The sequence below is a fragment of the Aulonocara sp. 'chitande type north' Nkhata Bay genome, linkage group LG10 (genome assembly GCF_057382095.1).
Source record: "Aulonocara sp. 'chitande type north' Nkhata Bay isolate Kocher_YH1m ecotype deep benthic linkage group LG10, A_spYH_male_GT1.1, whole genome shotgun sequence".
NCBI lineage: Eukaryota > Metazoa > Chordata > Actinopteri > Cichliformes > Cichlidae > Aulonocara > Aulonocara sp. 'chitande type north' Nkhata Bay.
Window position 1 is genome coordinate 18790477 of NC_141353.1, and position 23741 is coordinate 18814217.

The 23741-nt window shown below is 41.1% G+C and overlaps 1 protein-coding gene across 1 annotated transcript in view; it reads left to right on the forward strand.

Annotated features, from left to right (window-relative positions):
- Nucleotides 1-4654: 4654 nt before the first annotated feature.
- The window catches only part of dchs1b (dachsous cadherin-related 1b), an 84201-nt gene continuing 65114 nt past the window's right edge, over nt 4655-23741 (forward strand). Inside the window, exons 1-4 of the mRNA XM_086308843.1 lie at nt 4655-5150; nt 18219-19064; nt 19149-19346; nt 20760-21533. Of these exons, the coding sequence (XP_086164969.1) occupies nt 18237-19064; nt 19149-19346; nt 20760-21533 (1800 nt within the window). The 5' untranslated portion in view covers nt 4655-5150; nt 18219-18236. The remainder of the gene's footprint in view (nt 5151-18218; nt 19065-19148; nt 19347-20759; nt 21534-23741) is intronic.

The window sequence follows — 23741 nt, forward strand, 5'->3', positions numbered from 1 at the left end:
CATTGTAGCTGTTCAAAAGTTAAACTGCCACTTTCCTGTTTGGACTCTTTATGTCAGGAATAAAAAAATTACCAATAAAAAAAAAATGCAATCATCATGTGTGAATGTGTAAGTTAATGTTTAGTTAATGCTGGGAGGTCTTGTTGAGGTGAGGCCTGCCAAGTGGAAAAAGGCCAGGCTGTGAAATCGAGTCTCCAGACTTATAACAGTTCAGACATAGATGATAAAGTTTTTAACATTTCTTCAACTGTAAGCATGTTATGGTGGTGACGTAGTTCGAGATAAGGGCTAAATATGAAGCTTAGAATTAGTGGAAATCTTCACTAAATGAAAAGAGGATTTAGTGAGGGATTTTGGAAAGCACTGAATTAAATATAGGAGATATTTCAGGGGTAAGTAGCTGCCACGGTGATATCTCAAGTCAAAACATTTCATTTCAGACATCATTTCCTTTTGGATGGAAGACATTATACGTGATTTGGTTCTTCGGAGCTCCATCTCTCACATCTCCTAGTAACAATGCCCTTTTCCTGCTCTGTCATTTATCATTCTATTTATCGTCGCAGTCTTTCCCTAAAAATAGTCCTGAAGCTGCACATGTCCATGCGGAAAACTCACCTAAACAATGCACCAGTAAAAATCACTGAACCTAAAAAAAAGGCAAGCGGAAACCACACATAACCAACAGGAAGTGTGATGCCAACACCCAGCAAAATGGCAAAACTTCAAAAACAAAGCATCTCCACTAAATTTATATTCAATTCAACTTTTACTTCCTTTTAAGTGGGATCAGCACAAATGGACAATGTAGAAGTTTTGAAAGAAGAGTGAAATCCACCGGCCTGGTGTGTGGTTGCATGGTTTGGAGAATGGCCTCAAAGCAAAGTAAGCTATAAAAATCTCTCTAAGAATACCCTAGAGGCACAGATGTGGACAAAGACAACTTTAGACGGTGTACTTTGGAAAACAGAAGAAAGACAGTATTAGTGAAAGTCTTGCTGGAGTTAAAAGAAAGGGCACTTATTCTGTAACATTTTTTAATGTCCAGGATTTTAAAAGTCTGGCTACATTTTGCTGGGAAGCTAATTAAAGATTTTAAAGGATAACACTAGCATTAGTCTGTATTTCTTTTCCAATTTTCGACAAATACAAAGCCCAAAATGAAGAAAAGACTGGCCATTTCTCAATGATTCACTACTTCTCGGCGTTATCTGTAGCGCTGATTCCAATCTGATTTATTTTGAGCCTTGTCATAGAACTTTCATTCATCTGTAAGAAGAATTGAGAGTCATTTTTGAAAACAACCGGGTACCAGACTTTAACTGATGGGAGTAAGCGGTACATTTGTTTAACCGTTACTGACTGCAAGACGTTTTATGATGTCTAGGCACTGATATCTAAAATACATCTAAAATACATAAACTGGCCCAAACAAAGCCATATAGTCAAAGCCAAAGTAAACGTTGTCATCTCCGCTATGTATGTCATTAGAAAAAAAAGAGATTCGAAGTATTTTTATTGTGAAATTGAATCAAAAAGTAGTTTCCCTTAAATTCCTAGTCATATGCGATGTCCAGACAAATTATGAGCAGAAACAGACAATCAGTTGAAATCCCTGAATCTATTTAAAATAAAAGAAACATATGATTTTTTTTTAATCTTATAGACTTTGTCGACAAAGTCTTATATATAAGATATAAGATTTTTATGCCTTTTTTTAAAGAAATCAAAAATACTCCAAAGTGAACTTTTTGAATTACAGAAGTCCCCCATTAAGGGGATCAGTGGTGTTTTGGCCATGGGAAAGGAAGGTCTGAGTAAAGCACTGCTCTTTCCTCTTTTGGCACAGAGTCACAGAGTGACGCGGTGACCTCATCCCATCCTGTTGCACAGGAAAGGTGGATCAGATAGCCGGGGTCGGCACCTGCAGAGACACAGTGTGTGTGACTGAGAGACTCACAGAGAGAAGTGCCAAAAAGCAAGAACTTGTGAACTTGTGCACAGACGATATTAGGTACCAACATAAGGACTGCAATGAAAACATTTTGATGTGTGTGAAAGTGGGAATAACATAAAATGGAAACAGACACATTTACCTCATACCTCAAAACAAAGGGAAAAATAATAATTTATAGTGTTGAAGTTGTTACATTTATGTTATCCGTTACTTACTGATAGCATCAGCTTGTTCCAGTAAGTTTCAAAGAAACTAAGTGAGCTGCAGTCAACTGTGCATGAGTGTTTGTATAGGATAGAGGTACCCTGCCAATGAGCCCAGTGGTACAGCCAATATAGACAGGCCCCTCCATTAGCTCCTAACGATGCAAGACCTCACAGCTAGTAAGTAGTTATAAGCTAACCACCACATTATATGTATTTCTGTAGTGTGCTTATAGATTGGGGTTTTTTATTCCCAGATAATGAAAATTAGTAGACATAACAGAAATATGAATTTATTCCTTTCTGTGGATGCTGGTTTAATCCGTTTTGCTATGGATGTACAGACTTGGAATGAATACAAAGCTTATCTAAGTGTTGACGTTCTATAAATTGATAACCCCCAAATTGATGAACTCCAGCTGATTGGGGTTATCATAGTCAGGATGTCGATTTTGTGGTTAGAGGGAGGAAATGACAGACAGGATAGACACAGGAGCCAAATAAATCCTTTCACGATATTCCATGGTCACGATGTATGTTTGCATGTAGGAGTATGTGTCTGTGCGTACGTGGGTGTCAGTATTTGACTGAGATATTACATTTATGAACGTGTGTGGCAATGACGTAAATCTCGCAGTGGTCTCCACCATGGTGGTGAGTCCCACCAAAAGTGTCACACCCAAACCATCTGCTCTTGGTTAAAGCTGTGTAATTGTTAGGCTGAGGCAAGTGTTCATGCAGCAGAATCAAGGCTAAATGAATTCACTCACAAACACCTAGAATATGGTTACAGTAGAGTTGGACTTTGGTTGGTCAATAGTGGTTTATAACCCACATATTTGTGTCCACATATATGTTGCCCAGTAGCCACCAGTATCATTTTCCTAACAGTTTCAAGTTAATTCTCAGCGAGCAAACCTTTGTCTGATCCGTTCACGACTTTGCACCTTTTAAACTTGTCAGAGCTTTTCTGCCAGGTAATGCTTTTCAAACCCAGCATGGTAAGTACTGAGCTCATAACTTCCAGGCAACAATTGTGCCTGTTTTTATAGATTTTTATATCCCGTGTCATATCCAGTTCAAGTGATTTTGTGGCCTCGGATTCAGCCAGGAGGTAAAAATACATTTCTTTTTTACACGGGATCAACTGGTTCTTTTACCTAACACTCAAACAACATCATAAAATGTGATAGGTGAATTTCTTATGTTCTCGTCCTCTTCTCCTTCCCTCTGGTATAAGATAATACTTTAACGTTAGCACACTGCACTACTGTCATGACTTATGGTTCAATCACAAAGTGACAAACATCATAATATGGGGAGATTATGCTTGTTTGTGTTTCATAAATCACTGTTGCCTGCTTTAGCCATTAACCAAACAGTTTTTAGTGTAAATTGGGTCTGTTGTAGAGTTCACTGGGTTTGAGTCCATGGTGTCTGGCCATCATGTCCCACTCGCTGTGGTTAAATATAGCACTTAGTGGTAAAAATGTTAAAGTACCACTTCCCCTATACTGACTGCAACAACACATCTATCTCTGGTGGACTCCTAAACCAAGAGGGGACTGACTGATTGCTGTCCTTGACACCACCACCACTCCCACGAGCCCCCTTTTCACACATTCTCCTGCGACACAGCTCTCCCTCATCTACCTCTCCTCCATTGCTCTGCTTCAGTGATGCAGGTAGAGGCTTGACCTAAAATCTGGGGTGATGAATGACTCTCATCTTGCTGATTCTAGTAGTGTGTGTGTGCGTGTACATGCATGGGTGATGGTTGTGTGGTCTATATGTGTCTGAACCTCAGCCCAGCCTGATCTGCTGCAGGTTATAGTCACAAGCTTTAAGATGCCTGTAAAATCTCATCAATTACCCTAAACACAACTTCAAAAAATAAATTTGGTTACATATGTAACAGTATTTCCTCCCATATGAAAAAAAAGGATTTAAGGCATTGTTGTGAAGTGTAAAAGTGTCATTCAATTGCATAAATATAAGTAATTGGTCATTTTATTTAACTGTAAACTATAATAATTTTATTATTACCATTTAAACTTGGAATTTAAATGCTAGTACAATTAGATATTCATGAGAACGCCGCATTCCCGAATCACTATCACATGGGCTATGATTCAAAATTTTCGTCATTAATAAAAAGGATCAGAAAGGTTAAAATGGAAAAATATATACAGGGACCTGCATAATGACTAGTGCTTTGATGGCGCATGGTGCGCTTCTTTGTTTCAAAGACTTGGCCACTTCCACTGAACGGAGCTGGGGGGCACCAAAGTCTGCTCTCCAGTCTTCCTCCCTACTGTATTTCACAGCCTCCCTCACGTCTGTCCCCCCTTTTGTGTAGCTACCCGAATAAATTAGCAATCCAAGTAAGTGAAGGAGGAAGGAAGAGGTGGAGGAGGGTATGGAGCTGAGTAGGGGGCTGGGCCTTGTGGCGGACGATTCGGCTTTCGGTTGGTGAGGTGCACTGTACCCTGAAGCGACTCTGTCTCAACACGCACAGACACACATCCAAAAAGCACCGTGTCTCAATGACTGGATGCTGAGAGAGAGAGAGAGGGAGCGAGAGAGAAGCGAAAAGTGAAACACTGAAGATCAACGAGAGACTGTGCAGAGGACCACAAGCGTCTCCTTTCTGCTGCAGATAGTGAAGAAGCCGTGCAGCTTCCCAGCTGATCCAAACGCGCTCACCTGACTCTCGGGGACGGAGACGCATAAAAACCCTTCCCTGTGGAATACCCAACCTGTCGGTCAGCGGGATTAGAGCATCTGTGGAATTAGCACTACTGGCGTTTTCTGTTGATATTATGGAACATCAAAAAGCCTAGTCCAGCTGGCCAGCAAGGTTCCATTCAAGATTCTGTCCTGGCGGATTGTCTGTCGTTTGTGAGGGACTGGAAACCCGTTTGCATACTAATCAGGTTGTGAAGGGGATATCCAGGGTGCACATCCAGAGCAGCGGGGGTCCGATGAGTGTAAGTGATCGCTTTTTACTTATCTAAACAGTGGTGTCTCATTCACGGAATAAGAATAAAGAATAAATGCAGGCAGACAGTCTCTTACTGGGAGGAGGCTGGTGGTTTCCCATGCAGAGGGGTATGCACCCTGCATCTGCACCTTGCGTGCATGGGCTGATAGCTGATCTCTGTACTGTGCTGTGGAAGGCTATACTAGAGAGACTCAAAAGTAGCACAAGATCAGCGCATCACAGTGATGCACTGTAACTTAATATTGATTATTGATTCCCAGTCAGAGAGGATGGAAAAAAAGAGTGATTCATCCCCATTTGAAATGAAAAAGCGGCCAATCCGGTCGACTACCACACAAGCTAATTACGCTTTATGGAGCTGGTAACGGCAAGTCAGTGGTTTCTTCCACAGTGTTGGCAGGCTCAGAGTAGCTACTCTTTTTATTTTGGAGGGACGACAGAACCACTTAATGGGAAACACCATGAAGTGCACAAAGTGGGTCAGCGTTTGTTAAAAGTATTTCTCAGGGAGACCAACTGGTGTGACAATGAAAAATGCCCGCAAGGCATCACTAGCGGAAAGAATTTTAAATATTGCTGTGTACCACTGAGCAGCAGACCCTATGTGTGCCTTACACATAGGGTCTGCTCTGCAAATGCTGCTGTAGCTCCTCATTTCTGCTTTTCTGATTATGAAAACAGAACCTCAGACTGGAGCTGGACTCTCTCAGTAGACATGGACTGTATACTTTAGTTTAGTTTGGACTGCTCATGGCAGTTTTGTTATGCGGCAAACAGATTTTGACTCAATCTAACTTTTCCCCCCTCTAACATAAAAGTGTTGTTATTTCAGCCATTTCTGTCTGTATATGTTTACATGGCCAAAAGCTAAAAATGGGAACCCACAGGCATATTTGAACTCCTAACCACAATACTTATTCCAGTCATATCTGGTGTCCACTGAGCTCCTCGGCACTTGGTTTTCTGCTGCATGCAGGGGATACTGATGTTTGCATTATTGCACTATCCACTTACATCGTCCCATGTGCTCCAGCCTTGCAGTACACTGACCTCAGAGACAGCCTCTGGTCTGCATAAAAACAGCAAGAGTTTGGTTTCTTGCAGAGTGATGAGGCGTGCAGCAAGACATTTTTCTAACAGGAACCATATGCATATCTAGTGCCACTAGTAGCTACAACTGAGCAGAGCCTCAGTTTATACTAACAACTTATAATTATTCACATCAGCTGCTCGGCAGAACAGATCCTTCTTCGCAGGAGAAGGATTTTAAACAACCCGGGTTATTTTCACAGTTGTTTTTATCTCGTCCTGGTAAATTCATGCTCCCTGATGCAAGAGGAGTATATCTGGAGGCTGGATTAGCTTTTAATTTGATGCTGGGTGGGGCTCATTCTGTTTCTTCAATCTTGAAATCCTACATCTGAATCACACTGACATACAGCCAAATATTGTTCTATTTCAGTTTTTGAGCTGTCATCAATTTCTTTTTCCTTGTTCATTCTAATGCTCTTCCTTAAGGGATTGTCCAAGCTACCGCTTTATTCCTTTTTTGCAAATCTCAAGCAATGTTTGGGAGTTTACCCTGAAATACATAGGGTAATCAAATTGTGCATTTGCCACCCACATTGACACTGAAATTCTGTTAGTACTGTATACACCATTGTCCTCTTTGCAACTCCCACAAAAGCCACATAAGAAAGAAAAATAGCTCTTTTCCCAGTCAGGTTTCATTACTTGCGTGATATAATCCCATAACTCTTTTCTCACTGTCTGATTAAAAAAAAAAAAAAGATTGCGAAAACAATACACATACAGTATTGCAGAGAAAACTGTAGCGGGTAAAATCTTTTGTGTTTCAGCTCATCATCTCAAACCACCAAGTGCTGCCAATGAGGGAGAGCGAAGTGAGAAAAACTGAAAATATCTTCCCCATCCAAATGATGCCTCTGAAGCAAAAAAAAAAATCTAATTGTATCCCAGAACTGTTTTTTCCTGGGTTTTTGTTTCTCAAGCATGTGAAATCAGTGTCTGAGCACAAATATCGGAAAGTGACTCACAGACTCCTCTCCATCTAACTCTTCCTCTTGCACGCACACTCACACACAAATACACAACAAACCCTAACACGTGATAAATGCCAAGTTAGACTCGTGTTCTCTCAGGTATGCAAATATGATGCAGACGCACTACCAGCCAGCAAAACACAAACACAAACATAAACAGCAAAGGTTGTTTCCATTCTCTCTGGCTCCACGATGAGTAGCTCGTGTGTTAAATATTTACCCTCCATCTTTTTACTCACTGCATGCTGCTGCTGCCTCGAGACTGTGTCGGTGTTTTTATTTACCTCTCAGTCTGCCATCGTAGACATAACATAAGCCAAAGACCCAATATTTTGGGACTTTAATGCCATCTTAATTTATTACGGAGGGTGTAGACCATAAGCAGTTGTAGGCTGCAGTGCTGTGTGAGGGAGTAGCTCTGTTTTCCTGGAAAGTCACTTCTTGTTTGCATCACCATCCACACAGGAAGGCCAGACTGTTATTAATAGCTTTACTAGTAGAGTTAGAAGCAAGATTTCTGCTGATCAGGAGTCTCATCTGCTAACTACTCCTCGATTGTTCTTTGTTATAATCCCACGTCTTGATTAACAGCTACAATCGCCAAGTTGGTCATCTTGTTATCATTATGATTTGTGAAGTTTTCCCACTTTAAATCCTGGCTTACATGTGCATGGATTACCCAAAATGAAAATCACAGTTCTGTGTAGAACAGCCGCATTCTTGCTGCTGCAACTGCGGAAGATCATTTTTGAGTTATGAAGTACAAGATTATTCTTCCCACTGTGTGGTCATAGACTTGCTTATCTTATGAATATACTAGCAAACTTCATCAAACCCCCGTTAGTCAGTCATCCAAAGTCTTGCCTCATCTTTGAGCTCACACTGAAAACTATTTTCAGAGTTCTCTGTAGTCTGTCCCTCTTTGGGAAATACAGATCTTACCTTTCAATGTATGGAATGAAAATCCATTTATCTGTGGCACTGGAGAAGATATTACTGTAGGACAGTCTCAACCATTCAAAGGAAATGGCTTGACTCTCCTGTCAGACGCTGAGCTTTTGGTTTGTTCTGAAACCCATATTTTGAACTGCTGTCTTCATTCATGGTCTTTGTCCTGGCAGTGGGGATCCTACTGTAATGATAAACCGAACATGAAAGATTACAGACAAATGGGGAGAAAAAAAGAAGAGGCTTTCTGCATGGCTTTTGGACCAGTTTCCCTACTTTACCAAAGCGCTAAGCTTGAAATGCATTACCTTGCTACACTCTCATCTTAAAATTCAACATCAAACATTATCCCATAAACTGAGTGGCTTTTAGCTGATTCATGATTAAGACCTAGAAGACTGACTGCTTTGAATGGGTTGCTATATTCCTGATTGAAGCTGCAGATGGAAACCTCTAAAGCTTTATGTTGTCTCAAGTTTCAAGTTGGTGTGACACTGACTTCCAGAAGTGTGGCCAGACCACTGGAAATGTGAGTGCCTTGTTGTTGTAGCAGATGAATGGGTAAATGCATGCGTGTGTGCACGAAAGTAAGTGTGTGGCTATAGCTGAGATCTCTCATTAGGGGAGCAACTAATCACTATTTGCAATTAGCAATTAATCTCTCAGCTGTTTTCTTAACTAACACAGTAACCATTTAATCTGTCAGAAACTACTAGAAAACCCTTCTATAATTTCCAATATTCTAATACTCAACAGTCCAAAACTTAAACTTCGTTCATGTACATATGTGTATAACACTATTAGTGGCAGTTACGTAATTTGTTATCTTTGCAGCACTGTAGCCTTAGATAATAGCAGAAAGATTTCTGCTGAGATTGTTTTATTGATTCTCCCTCAGTGAGGAGATGATTAGTACTGGCAAATGCTCCACTTCTACTCACATGTATTGGAATGAAGTGATGTATTCATTTCATTAGACACACGAAGGGATGAATTTAGGCTCTGAACAAAGATGAATGAAATGCGGTAACTGGCTCCTGCCCATGTGAGCGCTTTATGGATAAGGAGTGTCTGCGCTCAGAGTCAAGCACGCCGAGCGGGGAAGAAGAGAGAAGCTGTCTGTGTAGCGTCTCATGTGTTTTTAATGAAGTAAGTGAGATGATCTGAGCTTCTGGTAACTTCAAACACTTGCGGCGAGCTGAGAGCTGTATAGGGCATCGCAGCTCAGGTGAAGCAATGTGTTATGCAAGCTAAGGGATTCATTGCTGGATGTGTGTGTGGGCGGTTTGGAACAAAAAGGAGGGAAGAAAAAAAAGTTGGCTGGGAAGAAAGTTTTTGGGGCTCTTGATAACTTAGACACTTTTTATATGTGAACTATGTGAAAAGGAATCTGGATCCACATCAGTAGACGGTTCCTAGGTAGAAGGTGCAGGAGTGTGGGAGTGGAGGTAGAGTGGGGCATCTACCAGGTCGGGGGTTTGATCCCTGTCTAGTCTAGTCTGTGCATCAACGCATCCATAGACAAGATACTGAACCCCGAGCGGCCCCTGAAGCATCCGTGTGAGTGCATGTGCAAATTTTAGACGTTTGCACACACTTACACACCTCTGAAAAAGGACCTTTCACAAATCTGTGTGTGATTGGGTGAATAAAGGGTAGCATAAAGTGCTTTGAGGGCTCAATTAAATTAGAAAAGCACTTTATAAGTACCAGTCCATTTACCATTTACAAGATTTTGAGCTCAGTTAATGAGAATTTGATGAAGTTTGAAAAATTTGAAAAGCAGCCTTGAAGGTTGTGAAAAATGTTGTCTGTTGTTAACTTTTATGTCAAAGAGTGAGCTTCATGCATTAAGCTTTCTATTGAAGCCTCAAGCTGTCTATCTCATCAGATTTTTTTTTGTCAGTGTTTAATTTTGTCGTATTAGCGTCATATAATTGATGTGTTTGGATGTCTGTTCAACTGTGTTGAACAAATTGAAAACAAAAGATAGACAGTTTTAATTCCCAGGCTTACCACAAGAAATATAATGGAGAAACATGATACAAAGGCATTTTCTTTGGAGAACAGCTGCCGGCGCACCACCAGCCCAAGAGTTGATGGAGAAATTAATAACTTATAGGCCAAGGCGCTGTCCTCAGCTACAGATGAGTAATTACACATTTTGATAGTTTCCCAGATAAGTCGCCAGAAAAGAAAGTTCAATGTCTCTCTTTAGGTTGTTTTTTTTTTATTTTTAACAAAGATACTGACCTTTCTTCACCCTAAGAAATTGCTCTGATAGCTGGCAAGGTTTTCAACAAAACATTTTTATCACCATGATTAATATTTATGTGTTTTCTGAAACAATAACATGACCTGATACGACTTTGTGCCTGGCTTGCCGTTAGGCCATGTCTCTGATGATTTCATTGGATGGAATACAGAAGGAGATTAAAGTGTGCACTCACACACTTGTGTATCTCATTGTGTATGTTTAAGTTGCAAGACAGTGTGCCGTTTCCCTTTTACTAACCATGTTTTGGCTACCAGCTGGGTGTTTTGTCTTTGGACTTTTCCTCTTTTTCTTCATCTTTTCTTCATTATCTGATTCTGTGAGTCTTCTGATATAACACTCTGCGCTTCATCACTTGTTGGGACAAAAGTCTGCCTCGTACACCTCCCTTACAGGGACCAGGTTTAATCCTCAGAAGGTTTAAGATTCATTTTAAAGTTTTAGGCCGAGAATTACGACTGGGTTGAAGAGGGGTTAAAGGTCGGGGTTAGGCATTTAAGGTTAGGATAAGCCTCTAGAGAATTAAAGTAAGTCAATGAAGTGTTCTCACAAGTATGTGTGGGTGTTAGTGATAGACACAGATATATATAAATCAACAATGGAATTTATTTGTTCAGGTTTTCATTTAAACATAATAAAGTGTACAGTGATTGGTAATTATATGGATTTACTTAATAATAACATCCAGAAATAATGAATAAAACATACAAACTATGAATAAAAACTTCCAGTGTAACAATATTTCTGTAACCGAGCACTATGGTTTAGAGCATTATGCAACCAAATGGACTCATTAAGTAGCTGTTGTTACATTTTAATGTCTTCCACATTCAACAATAATTCCTGATGTTTAATTGCTTCCAGTCGCTGTTTTCTTTTCACTGGACAAAATAGATGTTCTTCTCACGTACAGAGCTCAAAATGCAAACCATGAATAAAAAAAAGGAATGCATGAGCTCCTGTCATGGTATTTTTTTTCATTTCACCTGCAGTGTAATATTGTTTGACATAGTCATGGATAAGGTTCAGCTCGACAGCTTGCCCATATGGGATATTAAACATGCTCTGCTGGTGAGGGGCAGCGAGTGATGTAGGTGGCAGCTGCTGCTTCACTTTATTAAACGTTTCACCACATAATCTTTTTTGTTTGCTTTCTTCCCCCTCTGTCTTTTGTCTTATTTTCATACTGAATTCTCTCTTATGCTGCTCTTTTTTGAAAAAACTTTTCATAAAACCTTTAAAACCTTGAGAAAAAACACACATATTCATCAGAAGAGCTAAGCTCACTGCACGTTCACTTGGCCTTGAAGGTTAAGAGGTGAGCGAAGCAGCTCCGGCTGTGTTTTCACTTGCTCCATGGCTTCACAGATGGTCCACAGGGTACACATTATTTATGTGTGTACATGTCAGTCTGCATTTGTGCGTTCGCTCACACTAACCTTTTTGTTTAGTTTTCTTTAAAGAAATCCTATTCTGAATCAAACTTTTCTTCTGCTGCATCTCTATTTTCTTTTCTTTCTCTGCTCTTTCCATCTGCACGGCGCCGTTCTCTGTCGGCCGGTAAAATCTAGGACGTTTTGTCACTGGGGACCTGGTGTAGTTTGTAACTGCGTGTGTCTGCATTCTGGCTTGACAGCCTCTGTGAGAGTAAATAAACAAATCTTGAGTCATCACACTAGCTTTGAATTGTCATCTTGGTGCTGCAGAGTTCTATGTCTTTTGCAGTCTTTTTTTTTTTGCTTCAGCTGGTATCCCCATTGAAGTAAGAATTTGAGTAGTAATGTGCAAAAATTAAAGCGTAACTTGTCTATTTTTGGAGCAGTATACTAAATTGAAATGGACTCGTAACTTTAGCCAGTAATGACTTCTAGGAATTTAGCACAATTACAGATAAGTAAGTCTAAGTAATGCTCAGAATATGTAGCTAGGCAGTGATTCCCAAGAGCTGTTATTGGTTTTATTCTGCCCCAGCTCATAGAAGAATGTGTGTGTGAGTGTATTTTTGGGATGTGACCTGATACATTGACAACAAAGCAAAATAGAAAGTATATATATGTAGAGCCAGATCCAAATGATAGACTATTGCCAATTTAGTTTTCAGTTTTAAGATTTGGATACTATTACTATTTGGTAAAGAGAATAAGCAATCATTTTTTGAGTACTGCTATTTCCGATCCACCAGTGTCACCTGTGAATTTTGTTAAATTCAATTTTATTTATATCATGCCAAATTGCACTTGATAATGTAAGGTGAAAAGTCTACAATAACACAGAAAAATCGCCAACAACCAGACAATCTCTCGTGTGAATGGAGCTGTTTTCTCTCCTGGCTCAAATGTAGGCTGTGCACTGTGAGACTCAAGAAAGACAAAGTATAAAAGCCAGACTGGGTAGCCTCCTTTTAAACATTCATGTGTTAGCAAAGGGAAATGCAGTCTCCTTGTCTGAAGGTGCTCCTTTCTCTCATTTTGGACTGAAAGCAGACCAAGTGCTACATTGACTCATTAGCCCACCTGGACCAGCGCTAACTGGTTGACATGCTAACTTCAGTAGAAATCTCTGCAGCACTGCACATGTTTGTCATAACTTCGTAGCTGTTAAGTCTTCACATTCTGGCGATAACAATAACTGTGTTTTCATTCTTCAAAATCTATTTTAAAGTTCTTACAGATTGCACCTTTAAATAAGTCATGACATGGTTTTATATCCAAATAAGAGTGTGGAGGCAAATAACTAACTTTCCAAATACCTTTGGATTAGACAGTTTTTTTTCTCTTATATTTACATCCTCAATCAGAAAGCCTATTGTTTGAACTTTTTTCATTTTCTATTTGATTTGGCATGAAAGCCACAAATGAAAACAGATTATGGACTTCATTCTTATTCTCAGTAGGTTCCTGGCACAGACCGCTGTGCTCTCTGTGAACTCACTTCCCCTTGCCCACCCTCTGCAGCCATGCTCATGTCACTCGACATAGGAAAAAGGTGATAAAATCAAACTCCAGAGCAACGTTTTATGGACAAAATTTAAAAAACAAACCAAAACCTTTCATAAAGTTGAGATAAATGTGTAATAAATGAGTCCTTATAAGAGAGTTTGTAATTGAGCTTTTAGCTCTTAGTAACAATTTGATAGGAAGAGAATTAAAAGTCAGAAATTTTATTCAAATTATAATAAGATATGTGAGATGAATTATGACACTATCCACAGGAGACCAACGCCCGACCAGTTTTAGCACGTTCTCTTTCACTTTTTTTACACTATCTGGTTGTGGATGAATTAGGACTGACGTCTAAAGCAGAGGAGTGCCAAGGAACTGGTTCTTATTCCAGCATAATTAATTCAAATGTACTTACTAAGGGCTTACCAGTCTTCACACTGGAATTAGGCTGCGTTTCACTGGTTGTGAGCGCTTTTACAATTACATGCATCCCTTGGGTGATGTACTCCAGTCATATGACACAGTCATGAACTCGCTCTATGAGTAGTAGTATTAATATTGATTGTGTTTTGGTGTAGCACAAACATGTATATTTCAGTGTGTGTGCAACTTTCCAGACAGTGGCCGTCTGGCTGTCTGAGAGCCTGGTGCTGTTATCCTTCAGAATCACTGGGTGGGGGTTGATTCAGTTGTGGAAATGAATTGAAATTGATATTCACCTTTAGTGTAGGTTCTTAAATTGAGGAAAAGTAAAAGCAGAGCCAGGGAATTACACGTAATATGCACAAAGACACACAGACGGCTCACACGCACATGTGCCTACTGCTGGTGACAACTGGGGTTAGAAATAGGACGTCTATATCCAGATATGCATGGCAAGGCAACTCAAGGGGACACAGCAGTCATTGTTTTTGTGCTCCTAAACACACACACGCGCACACATACACACAACCCAAGTGACATGAAAACTGAAGAACAAAGCTTTCCTCCATCCTATACCCCCTGCAAGACTCAGCCCTCCTTCCCTTGTCCCACAAAGCTTTTTTGGCACTGCAGACCGCTGCAGCCTGTTTCACTACAAACTGACCTAACCTTTCATTCTCAGTCATTTAAATGTAACCGTATACTTGCATAGAAAATGCTTTGTCATACTTTTACAAACCAGAGCATTGCCATGTTGGGGTTATCAAGCATGCAGGTCTTGTGCCTGATGATACACTAGATTTTAACAGATGGGGTTTTAAAAATGCAAAAAGATGGTTGTATTCAGTGTTCTGTCTTTGTGGCACATTTTATTGTTGACTTTTGACACAGCATGAAACCTTTTCCTTTTATTCTCTTCTCTTTCTGTCTTTACTGTCAATCACAAAGTTTGGCCAGTGTTCTGAGTGACACGGAAGCAGTTCCAGAAGTGACAAGTATCTATAGGCAAAGCCCTACCCTTTAACCACTGAGAAACCAGCTTAATGCAACCCTTTTGCTGTTCCATCAAAGCACAAGATGGCATAGATATCGGTGATACAGAGCAGCCTGTTTTTACTTGAAACTTTGTGACTTTGAGTCCTGTTTGGCTTGGCTGAGCGTAACTATGGCGTGCCCAGCCAGACCTGCTAAATACATTAGAGGGAACGGACAGAGGGAAGGAGGAGGAGGAGTAGAACATGCAAGGGATTGGGAGATGGCACCGCACGTGGAGAAGCTATTCCTGACAACTGAGTTTCGATAGTATAAACACATTTACACACATCCTCGCGCACATACCGTACTGCTTTAAATGGTCACATATAGAAAACGCTATGGTTTTCTATTATTTGGCTGCAGCGCTTAAGAGCGGAGGCCCATGCATTTGAGGCTTTGAGGGCTGCACACAGCAGAAGGAGATTATGGGGGTGCAATGCCAGATATAATGTGGCTGAGACTGCGTGGAGCCCTAAGGGTCTGCCCTGTCTGTCAATGTGGTCGCACACAGATGATGTCACTGCTTGCATGCACATGTCATGCACACATGAAAGCCTGCAGACAGGTTGAATCTTGCTTGTTGTGCTGCTTGAACCCCTTTATGTCTTACTTTTCTGTTTTTTTTTAAGATTAGGAGAAATTCCAAACCTCTTTAAATTGGCCGTGCATAATTCATCATAATTTTAAAGAGAGCCACTAGAGGGAGTGTATCAGGTGATTATCTTTTACTCCGCTGACTCTTTGTTAAAGCCAGAGTACTTTCAATACGAGCTCTATTTTAACCCCTGCACTCTCCATCCCTCGTCGGCTCGTGTTGTCCAAAGCAAACACAAGTGTATTGCAGCCCATGTCAAAGGTGGAGATGATGTCATGGACAGACTGCTCATTGACAGTGACAGATTGCAGCCATGCGATCAGTTCATCAATATTACCTTTCACTGACACTCAACTGAAGCAGTGAGAGAGAAAAGACGTAAAAAGACTGGAATACACCCTTTCTGACATCATAAGTTCTGCCTGCACAGTCCAGTGGTCTCTAAAGGCAACAGGCCTGCCAAGCCAAAGCAAACTGCAATGAATGTTACTTTTGCTATTGTGTTCCAAATCTGCTTTTTCCACGTCTCTGCTTTGTTCTTTTCATGCTGTTCTCCTTGGTCTGCTCAATGGCTGTGTTATGGTACTGAGTTAATTTCATCAGAGCGACGTCTCAAAAGGCCCAAGCTATGACTCTGAGTTTCCCTCACTGCAGTTAAAAGGCTTTGTTTTATCATCACACCCCTAATTGTCTCCCAGGCCTCTTTCAACTTCTCTCTCTCCTCTCTTTTCGTCTTGTTTCAGACAGACACAAACACTGACAACTACTTTGAAACACAGAGACAACAAAAGAAGGGCTTTGTGTGGAGACATGTGCTCAGCCTGAGCATTGTGTAGGAGTGCAGCAACTGTCCAGAGCAGCCGTCTGTACCAGATGTAGGGGTCAGTCAGAGGGGCCAGTATCAGTGTCCCCTTCCCCAGTCCCCGTGGAGCTATAGCCTTTATTAATCTTTCCTCCTCAGAGGCCTCATAAATGACCGCAGGTCAGAGTCAGTAGAAAGACTGGTAAAGTGGATGATAGCACGAGGATTCATCACATAAAATATTGTTTTATGTTTTATTTGTGTCATATGCATACTTAAAAGTTTTTAAGGAGACTTGTAAATCTAAACTACTAGCAAGAAACTCATTTCCTTCTGATTATTGTATATGAGATAGCAGTCATTCAAAAGGGTAAGTGTATGGTCCTTTTGTGTGTGAGACTATGAATTCTTTAGTTTAATGTATGTGCGAAATCTGCAGCCAGCAGCAGGCTGGCTTTTTCTCTAGAGGTGAAAGACATTCCTAAAGTTAACTGTCCAGATTATACATGCACTATGGGAGTGATTTTTTTTGGTGAATATGGCCATCCAGCAAGGGCCACCGCCCGCCATTGAAAACTTGTCTCTAGTTTGCTACTGGCCTTTTGCCTGCATCGCACATTTATAGTTTTGATAATTTAACAGCAACAGGGGCAGGAATCATTCACATTGCAGAGAGTTTAGGCATTAATGTTCAGATCGCCGTAGAATATTGTTAAAGCATCATCTCTCTGGTCTCAAAAGTGTGATGAATGAGTTGTGTCAGGGCTGGACGGTTCTCCTCATTGCAGGATGTTTTGAAGAGTTATATGCTCAATAAATCTTCCCTTATAAATACGAGTGAAACGTGCATAAACAATTGGTCTCATTTTGAAAGTAATCTAAATATTTGTAGACTTCGCCAAGGGGTAAAACGTGCATCTATCTCGTGAGAGTCCAGTTAAACTTGTTCGGTTAAACTTGCCAGAACATTTATGAGCGTATTTCCAGGATTTTATGCTAGTATGCAAAAGTATGTGTCAAAACTGGGTCAGTTTCCATTTGCAGATAATTATTGGTGTTTGTTTTAACTTGCTGGAAGAACCAGATGGTGGTTATGCCGCAGGTTAGCTTAAAACACTGTCAGGTGAGTTTTAGTTTGACTTCGAAAATCTTGTGATTAAGGTTCCTGCTGTCGACATGTCACCATACCGCTTTCTGGCACAAGAGGCTAAGCATAAACAGTTGCTAGCAAGAAGCGTGTGACTCTGCAGGGGTTTGTGGACAGTTGTTCATCATTACTTCCATTGATTTGGCATTAGCATGAGGAGGATACTTTATGGAAGCGTGCATGATTTAAAGTTTGGGGAACCAGAGAGGCTAAGAGGCTAAGCTATAGGCATACTTTCCCAGGCTTTCTGCGTTATTGTAAGCATTTGCTGTTCTGATCTGTGTTATCTATAAAATATTTGACAAACAGATCTTAATTCCCAGTGTGTTATGTTCTGCCCACTTTAAGATATTGTCACAGAGTGGATAAAAGTTGTTATCCTGTGGATAATTATAAGTTATGACTGTCCTCAGTTTGGTCCACCCACTGTGGATCCTGGACAGACTCAGACGTCCATTGTCATGCTCTTTCAGTGCTTCCAGATCCAGCTGGAAACTTCTGTCTAAAATGTTATATATATCTATTTTATGGGGAAAAAGCTGAAATTCATCAGGCAGTGTCTTTAATATCTGTTCTATACCACTATAAATGTGTTAGCACCTTGTCATGCGGGGATTTAAGATACATACTCAGTGAAAATAAAAAAGAGATGAACATTCTCTTTTTGTTTCATGCAAAACAGCGAATTTTCAAGAGGGAATTTTCAATAGCGAATGAAAAGCGCTGTACACTTGCTCAATTCAGGTTTCATAAAATATACCTGCACTTTTAAAAAGTCATATTTTTGTGGCTAATATTGTCTTCCCTCTCTTCTTTTCTTCCAGGAGTTTTAGAACCCAGCCATGCCGATAACAAGTAAAGGGTCAAGAGGGAGGTTTTGGGTCAGTGAACCCTGTGTGCGCTCACGTCTTTGGCATCAGAAGGTCTATTTTTATTTCTGTGTCATCCTTGTTCTGGTCCAGACAACAACTGTTCTCGGTGCACTAGAACTCCAGCTGGATGAAGAGCAACCGGCAGGGACCATTGTTGGGGACATCAGTGCTGGGTTACCGCCTGGTGAAACTGCAAGTCTTTATTTCATCTCGGACCACGAAAGCACAGGTGTCAGCAATGACCTCAATATTGACGAGACCACAGGCATCATTACCACTGCACGCCGTCTGGATCGTGAACAGAGGGACCACTATAGCTTCATTGCTGTTACAATGACCGGGGTCACTATTGAAGTGTCAATCACTGTCAACGACATCAATGACCACGCACCTGTGTTCCCAAAAAAGAGTGCTGTTCTTAAGATCCCTGAGCACACAGCTGTGGGCACAAGGTTTTCTCTGGAGCCAGCGACCGATGCAGACAAGGACCAGCTGACCACCCAAGGCTATGCTATTCGTGAGGGCAATGTAGGCCAGACATTCAAACTTGAGACCAAGAGAGGTGCTAACAAGGTGCTATATCTAGACCTGGTAGTCAATGGACTGCTTGACAGGGAAAAACGCTCATCGTACACCCTGGTAATAGAGGCTTTTGACGGGGGCTCACCTAGGAAGATGGGATCTATGACCCTGGAGGTGACTGTGACTGACATAAATGACCACGCGCCAGTCTTCAATCAAAGCAGATACCACTCTATTATCTCTGAAAGTCTCCCGCAGGGAAGCAGTATCCTTCAGGTTAGTTTTTGTGCTCTAATTTGGTTCTAAAATAATGTTTTTGACTCCACATTCATCAGGATTTTGTTTTTGCTGTCTGTGCAGGTGTTTGCCACAGATGAGGATGAAGGTGATAATGGGTTGGTGCTTTATGAAATCAACCGACGTCAGAGTGACCCTGAATGCTACTTTGTCATTGATGTAAAGTCTGGGGTCATCACTCTGAATAAACCCCTGGACTATGAGCTTAAGAGGGTTCATGAACTGGTGGTCCAGGCCAGGGATAATGCCAGCCACCCTGAGGTAACTGCATTGTGGCCCCTTCATTATAGTGCATTAACAAAGCTGTGCAGTGTGTTTAATAGGTTGTAGCATATCGTATTATATACTTATATTAGATAGAAATTGCTAATGAGCCGCAAAGAGCACGAATCCTATTGATTGATACTGATGGTCCAAATTCATTATTATCTAGACATGGATTCCTCGCTGGTTCCATTCAATTTTGTGGTTCCCAGACGATGAATGTTAGTGACACATTGTGGTTGGTTTCACCTTTTTTAAGACAAATATTGTATGGCATTGCTATCTAGTCTGTTTCAGGATTTGTGATCCCCTGAGTTTCCTCTATCACCATCATCATGTCACAGTCTGGCGAGGGCAGACTGTATGAATTGAGAAAAGGACCCAAAACGCAGACTCCAAGGAACAGGGAACAGAACTTGAAATGTTAACAAAGGCGAGCCGTTTAATATGGCTGGTAGAAAAGGTACAAACAAAGGGCAAGGCAAACTGAAGCAAAATTAACACAAACCTAAACTGGGAAATCTAAACAAACAATAAGAAAAACCTAGACAAGAAACTTGGAAGCATGGCATAGGAAACATGGCGTGGACAACAGACGACCTGACAATCACACACTGAAAACAGAGGACTTAAATACACAGGAGGTGATTAGGGGAAGTGGAGACACATGAGGAAACAGCTGACTAGGATAAACATAATGATGCACAGGCAAGAGTAAAACTAACCGCATGAGCACAGAACACAAGACCCCTTTTCAAAATAAAACAGGAAACATGCAGACGTAGACACGACAACCAGAACTTGACAACGTAAGACACAGACATGAAACGCATGAAGAGCAGGGGAGATTTAACATGGTCGGAAACGGAGGGGGAAATAATAAGAACTAGAAACACTTAGGCATAATAATACAAACTTGATAACATAAGACACGCAGCATGAAACACGAAGGGTGAGGGGAAGCTTAAATACAGGGGAAGAAAACACAAGGAGTCTAATAACCAAATGAACTTACATAACCTAATGAACAAAATAAACTCAAACTTAAAACACTGGGTCAAAAGACCCAGGACCATGACACATCAGGTCAAAGCTAATTTGTTTTTCCATCACTTTGGTTTAGAAGAGTGACTGTAGGCCTAGTAGCACCTCTAGTATGAAGAACAACTTTATTGCTTGACCAACACATTTCAGTCTGTAGCCTTCATCAGTGTCAACACGTGGTGACATGATGAAGTGTTGCTGGAGCTTGTTTTCCTGACCACTAACATGTTTAGCCTAAATTAGTCTTAAATAGTCGATTTAAGCATACCAACAGTACAAACTAATATAATGAATGTGAAGAACTTGTGCTGCGCTGATGAATTCCCAGTAGAAGAATTATCTAAATCCTATAACTTGTTTTCACAGGTGACCAATGCATTTGTGACTATTCATGTCCGTGACTACAATGATAATCAGCCTACTATGACCATCATCTTCCTCAGTGAGGATGGTTCTCCAAGAATCTCAGAAGGAGCCCAGCCTGGCCAATATGTAGCTCGGATATCTGTCACCGACCCAGATTATGGAGAGTACGCCAACGTCAATGTGTCTCTTGAGGGTGGTGATGGGAAGTTTGCTCTTACAACCAAGGACAGTATCATTTACCTTATATATGTTGACCAGGTCTTGGACAGAGAAGAGCGGGATTCGTATGACCTGAGGGTGATGGCCACAGATTCTGGCACACCCCCGCTCAGAGCAGAGTCCTCTTTCACCATCCAGGTGACTGATGTCAATGACAACCCCCCTCTGTTTGACCAGCAGGCGTACAGACAAACCATTCCTGAGGTTGTGTATCCTGGATCCTTTGTTCTTCAGGTTACTGCCAGGGACAAGGACCAGGGCCCCAATGGGGATGTGCGATATAGCCTGCTAAAGGGCAAAAACTCTCACTCTGATTGGTTTTCGATCGATCCAGTTACTGGGATCATTACCACAGCAACTGCTCTGGATTTTGAATCAGAGCCAGCGCCTAGTGTGACTGTGGTTGCGATGGATAGCGGACGCCCGCCGCTGTCATCGACAGCGAAAGTGGACATTGTGCTGCAGGATGTTAATGACAACACGCCGGTGTTCTCCAGCAACTTCTACAATACCTCCATCAAGGAAAACACCCCAGCGGGGACTTGCTTCTTAGAGGTAGGAGAAACCCTGACAGAGAAAGTTTTCTCTTCAGCCTTTTGCTTCTCCTTCTAACTTATAAATCTTTTATCTATTTTTCTCTCTACTTGTCTTCATTTTGTAGAGGAACTGACATTTTTAATTCTTTGAGAGCTCTATCTTGCAGTGTGTTGAACACAAAACTATTGTCCTACTTACGCAGCCAAAACCTAGTATTCACTGTCTTCCCAGTCCTCTCATCTCTTTATTCCCTCTCTCTTTTCACAAACACACTCCCCGTAAAACCCACTATGATTACTCCCCTGGCAAAGGCCTGATTTATACATCAATATAAAGTGGTCTGGAAATCAAAGTCACGTCTGAAGTGAAAAGCAGTCTCAAAGTCCTGCTTCACAATGGATGTGGCACTTGGAAGCACTGACACATTGTGATGTGATTCATAAAGTCTGGGATATTCAATGATCTCATTTAAAGGGAAACTATATCTAACAGAAAGAAGAAAAAGAAAAGCAGGGAGGGAGTCTTTACCTGAATTCCTGAAGCTCCTTTGAGGAGATTTACTCTCTTCTGGTGTGTCCTCTCTCTCACCTCGTAGGATTGCCATGGTAACTTAGCCAGAAATGTGGGGTGAGCCCTTGGTATCGGTGCAGTACCTCGCTTCGGCTTAACTGTCTTGTTTTCGTCACGATTTCAGCAGCTTTCATATATGAGGCGGACCTCGCCTGATTAAAAAGGAGAGCTAGATTGTCTTCCAGAAAGGTCTTAACATGGCATCGTGCACAGATCAGACCAGCAGATTTTACAAGCCAGTTTTAAACGCTTTGACATGAGGCAGAACCCCCCCCACCCCACCCCTTTTTCAAAAATTTTAAGATAGCTCACTGCTGGGCCTAAAACACCACTGAGATTCTAATAAAAGGCTCTGGTGCCGTATTAAAACCAGAAAGACTAGTAGAGTTTCATGTTCTTGTAGGTTCACTTACCATGCATTGGAAAAGCTGGCATATGGGCTGGCTCCTTTGGGAAGACATGAGACGTGACGAAATGTAATGAGGACTATAAGATGTAAATGAAGTAAAACAGCAGAGGAGAGAGGGATTGATATGTAGAAAGAACAAGAAATGCACAGATGGAACCTTTAAATGTTTTCACAGTCAGATCCAGGCGGTGATTTTGTCTGAACCCTGTACTTTGTCCTCAGTTAGCTTGCCCTTTTGCATTATTACATCCCTTAACCAACTAAATGAACCATCTGTTCCCTCATTCCAGTTGTTGCAACAGTTGTAATCAACTGTTACTGCTTTTTTTCTTTCTAATCCTAGCCGGCAGTTATTCTGGCACTAGGTGCAGGCTAATCCCATGCCAGACATCATGGGTAGTTTTCCAGTGTGCCAGAGAGATTGAATAAGGTTTGATTTAGTCATTCCGGCACGTTCCTCAATGCTTGCTTCATCTGTGCCGAGAAACTCCAGGCGAGAGTCTCCCCACAAGAGCTGCAGTTTTTCAGTATAATGGCAGCTGGTGTTAACTTTTTTCTTGGCCAGTGCAACATGGACACACAAGCGCACGAAATAATCTGAGACCTGACATCATAGCTTAATGAATCCTGTTCCAGATTTGTTTTGAACTGATCATTTAATTATTGTGATTTACTAGCATCATTTTTTTTTACACTGTCAGCTAGTGGGAAAGTCGAGATTTGGGTCAGCTGGCCTGCTTGGATTCAGTTTACATATTTTCTTGCGGTGTTATTTGGCACAGATTAGCCGTTTGTGAGATTTGTCACGCTCCGCACAGTCAAGACAATGGCAGAATTGTACAAATATTTACAATATTTAGCAATCACTGTTTGGAGTTTGGAATTACTACGCTGGCCCGGCTGGCTAAGTTTGGATTTCGGACACTTAAAAATGGGGGGAAATCAACTAATGTTTAATATCTAAACAAGGAAATGTGTTATCAGTAGACATGTATGAAGAACGTTCTATATGCTGCTTTTCTTCCAGTCTTTCCTGAGTCCCACAATTTGCTTTTTGTTTTGTCATATCTTTATTTTCATTGTCATTTGTTTTCTCCCAGTTTTTCCCTTGTTTCTGTCTCGTTACATCTTTCTCCATAGGTTGATTTTGCTTTCGCTCACTCTTCACCTACACATACACACATATAGTACATGCAGTGTGTAGGAAGCTTCTTATCAGTTTGGCCACTCTAGTAATCTGTAATGTG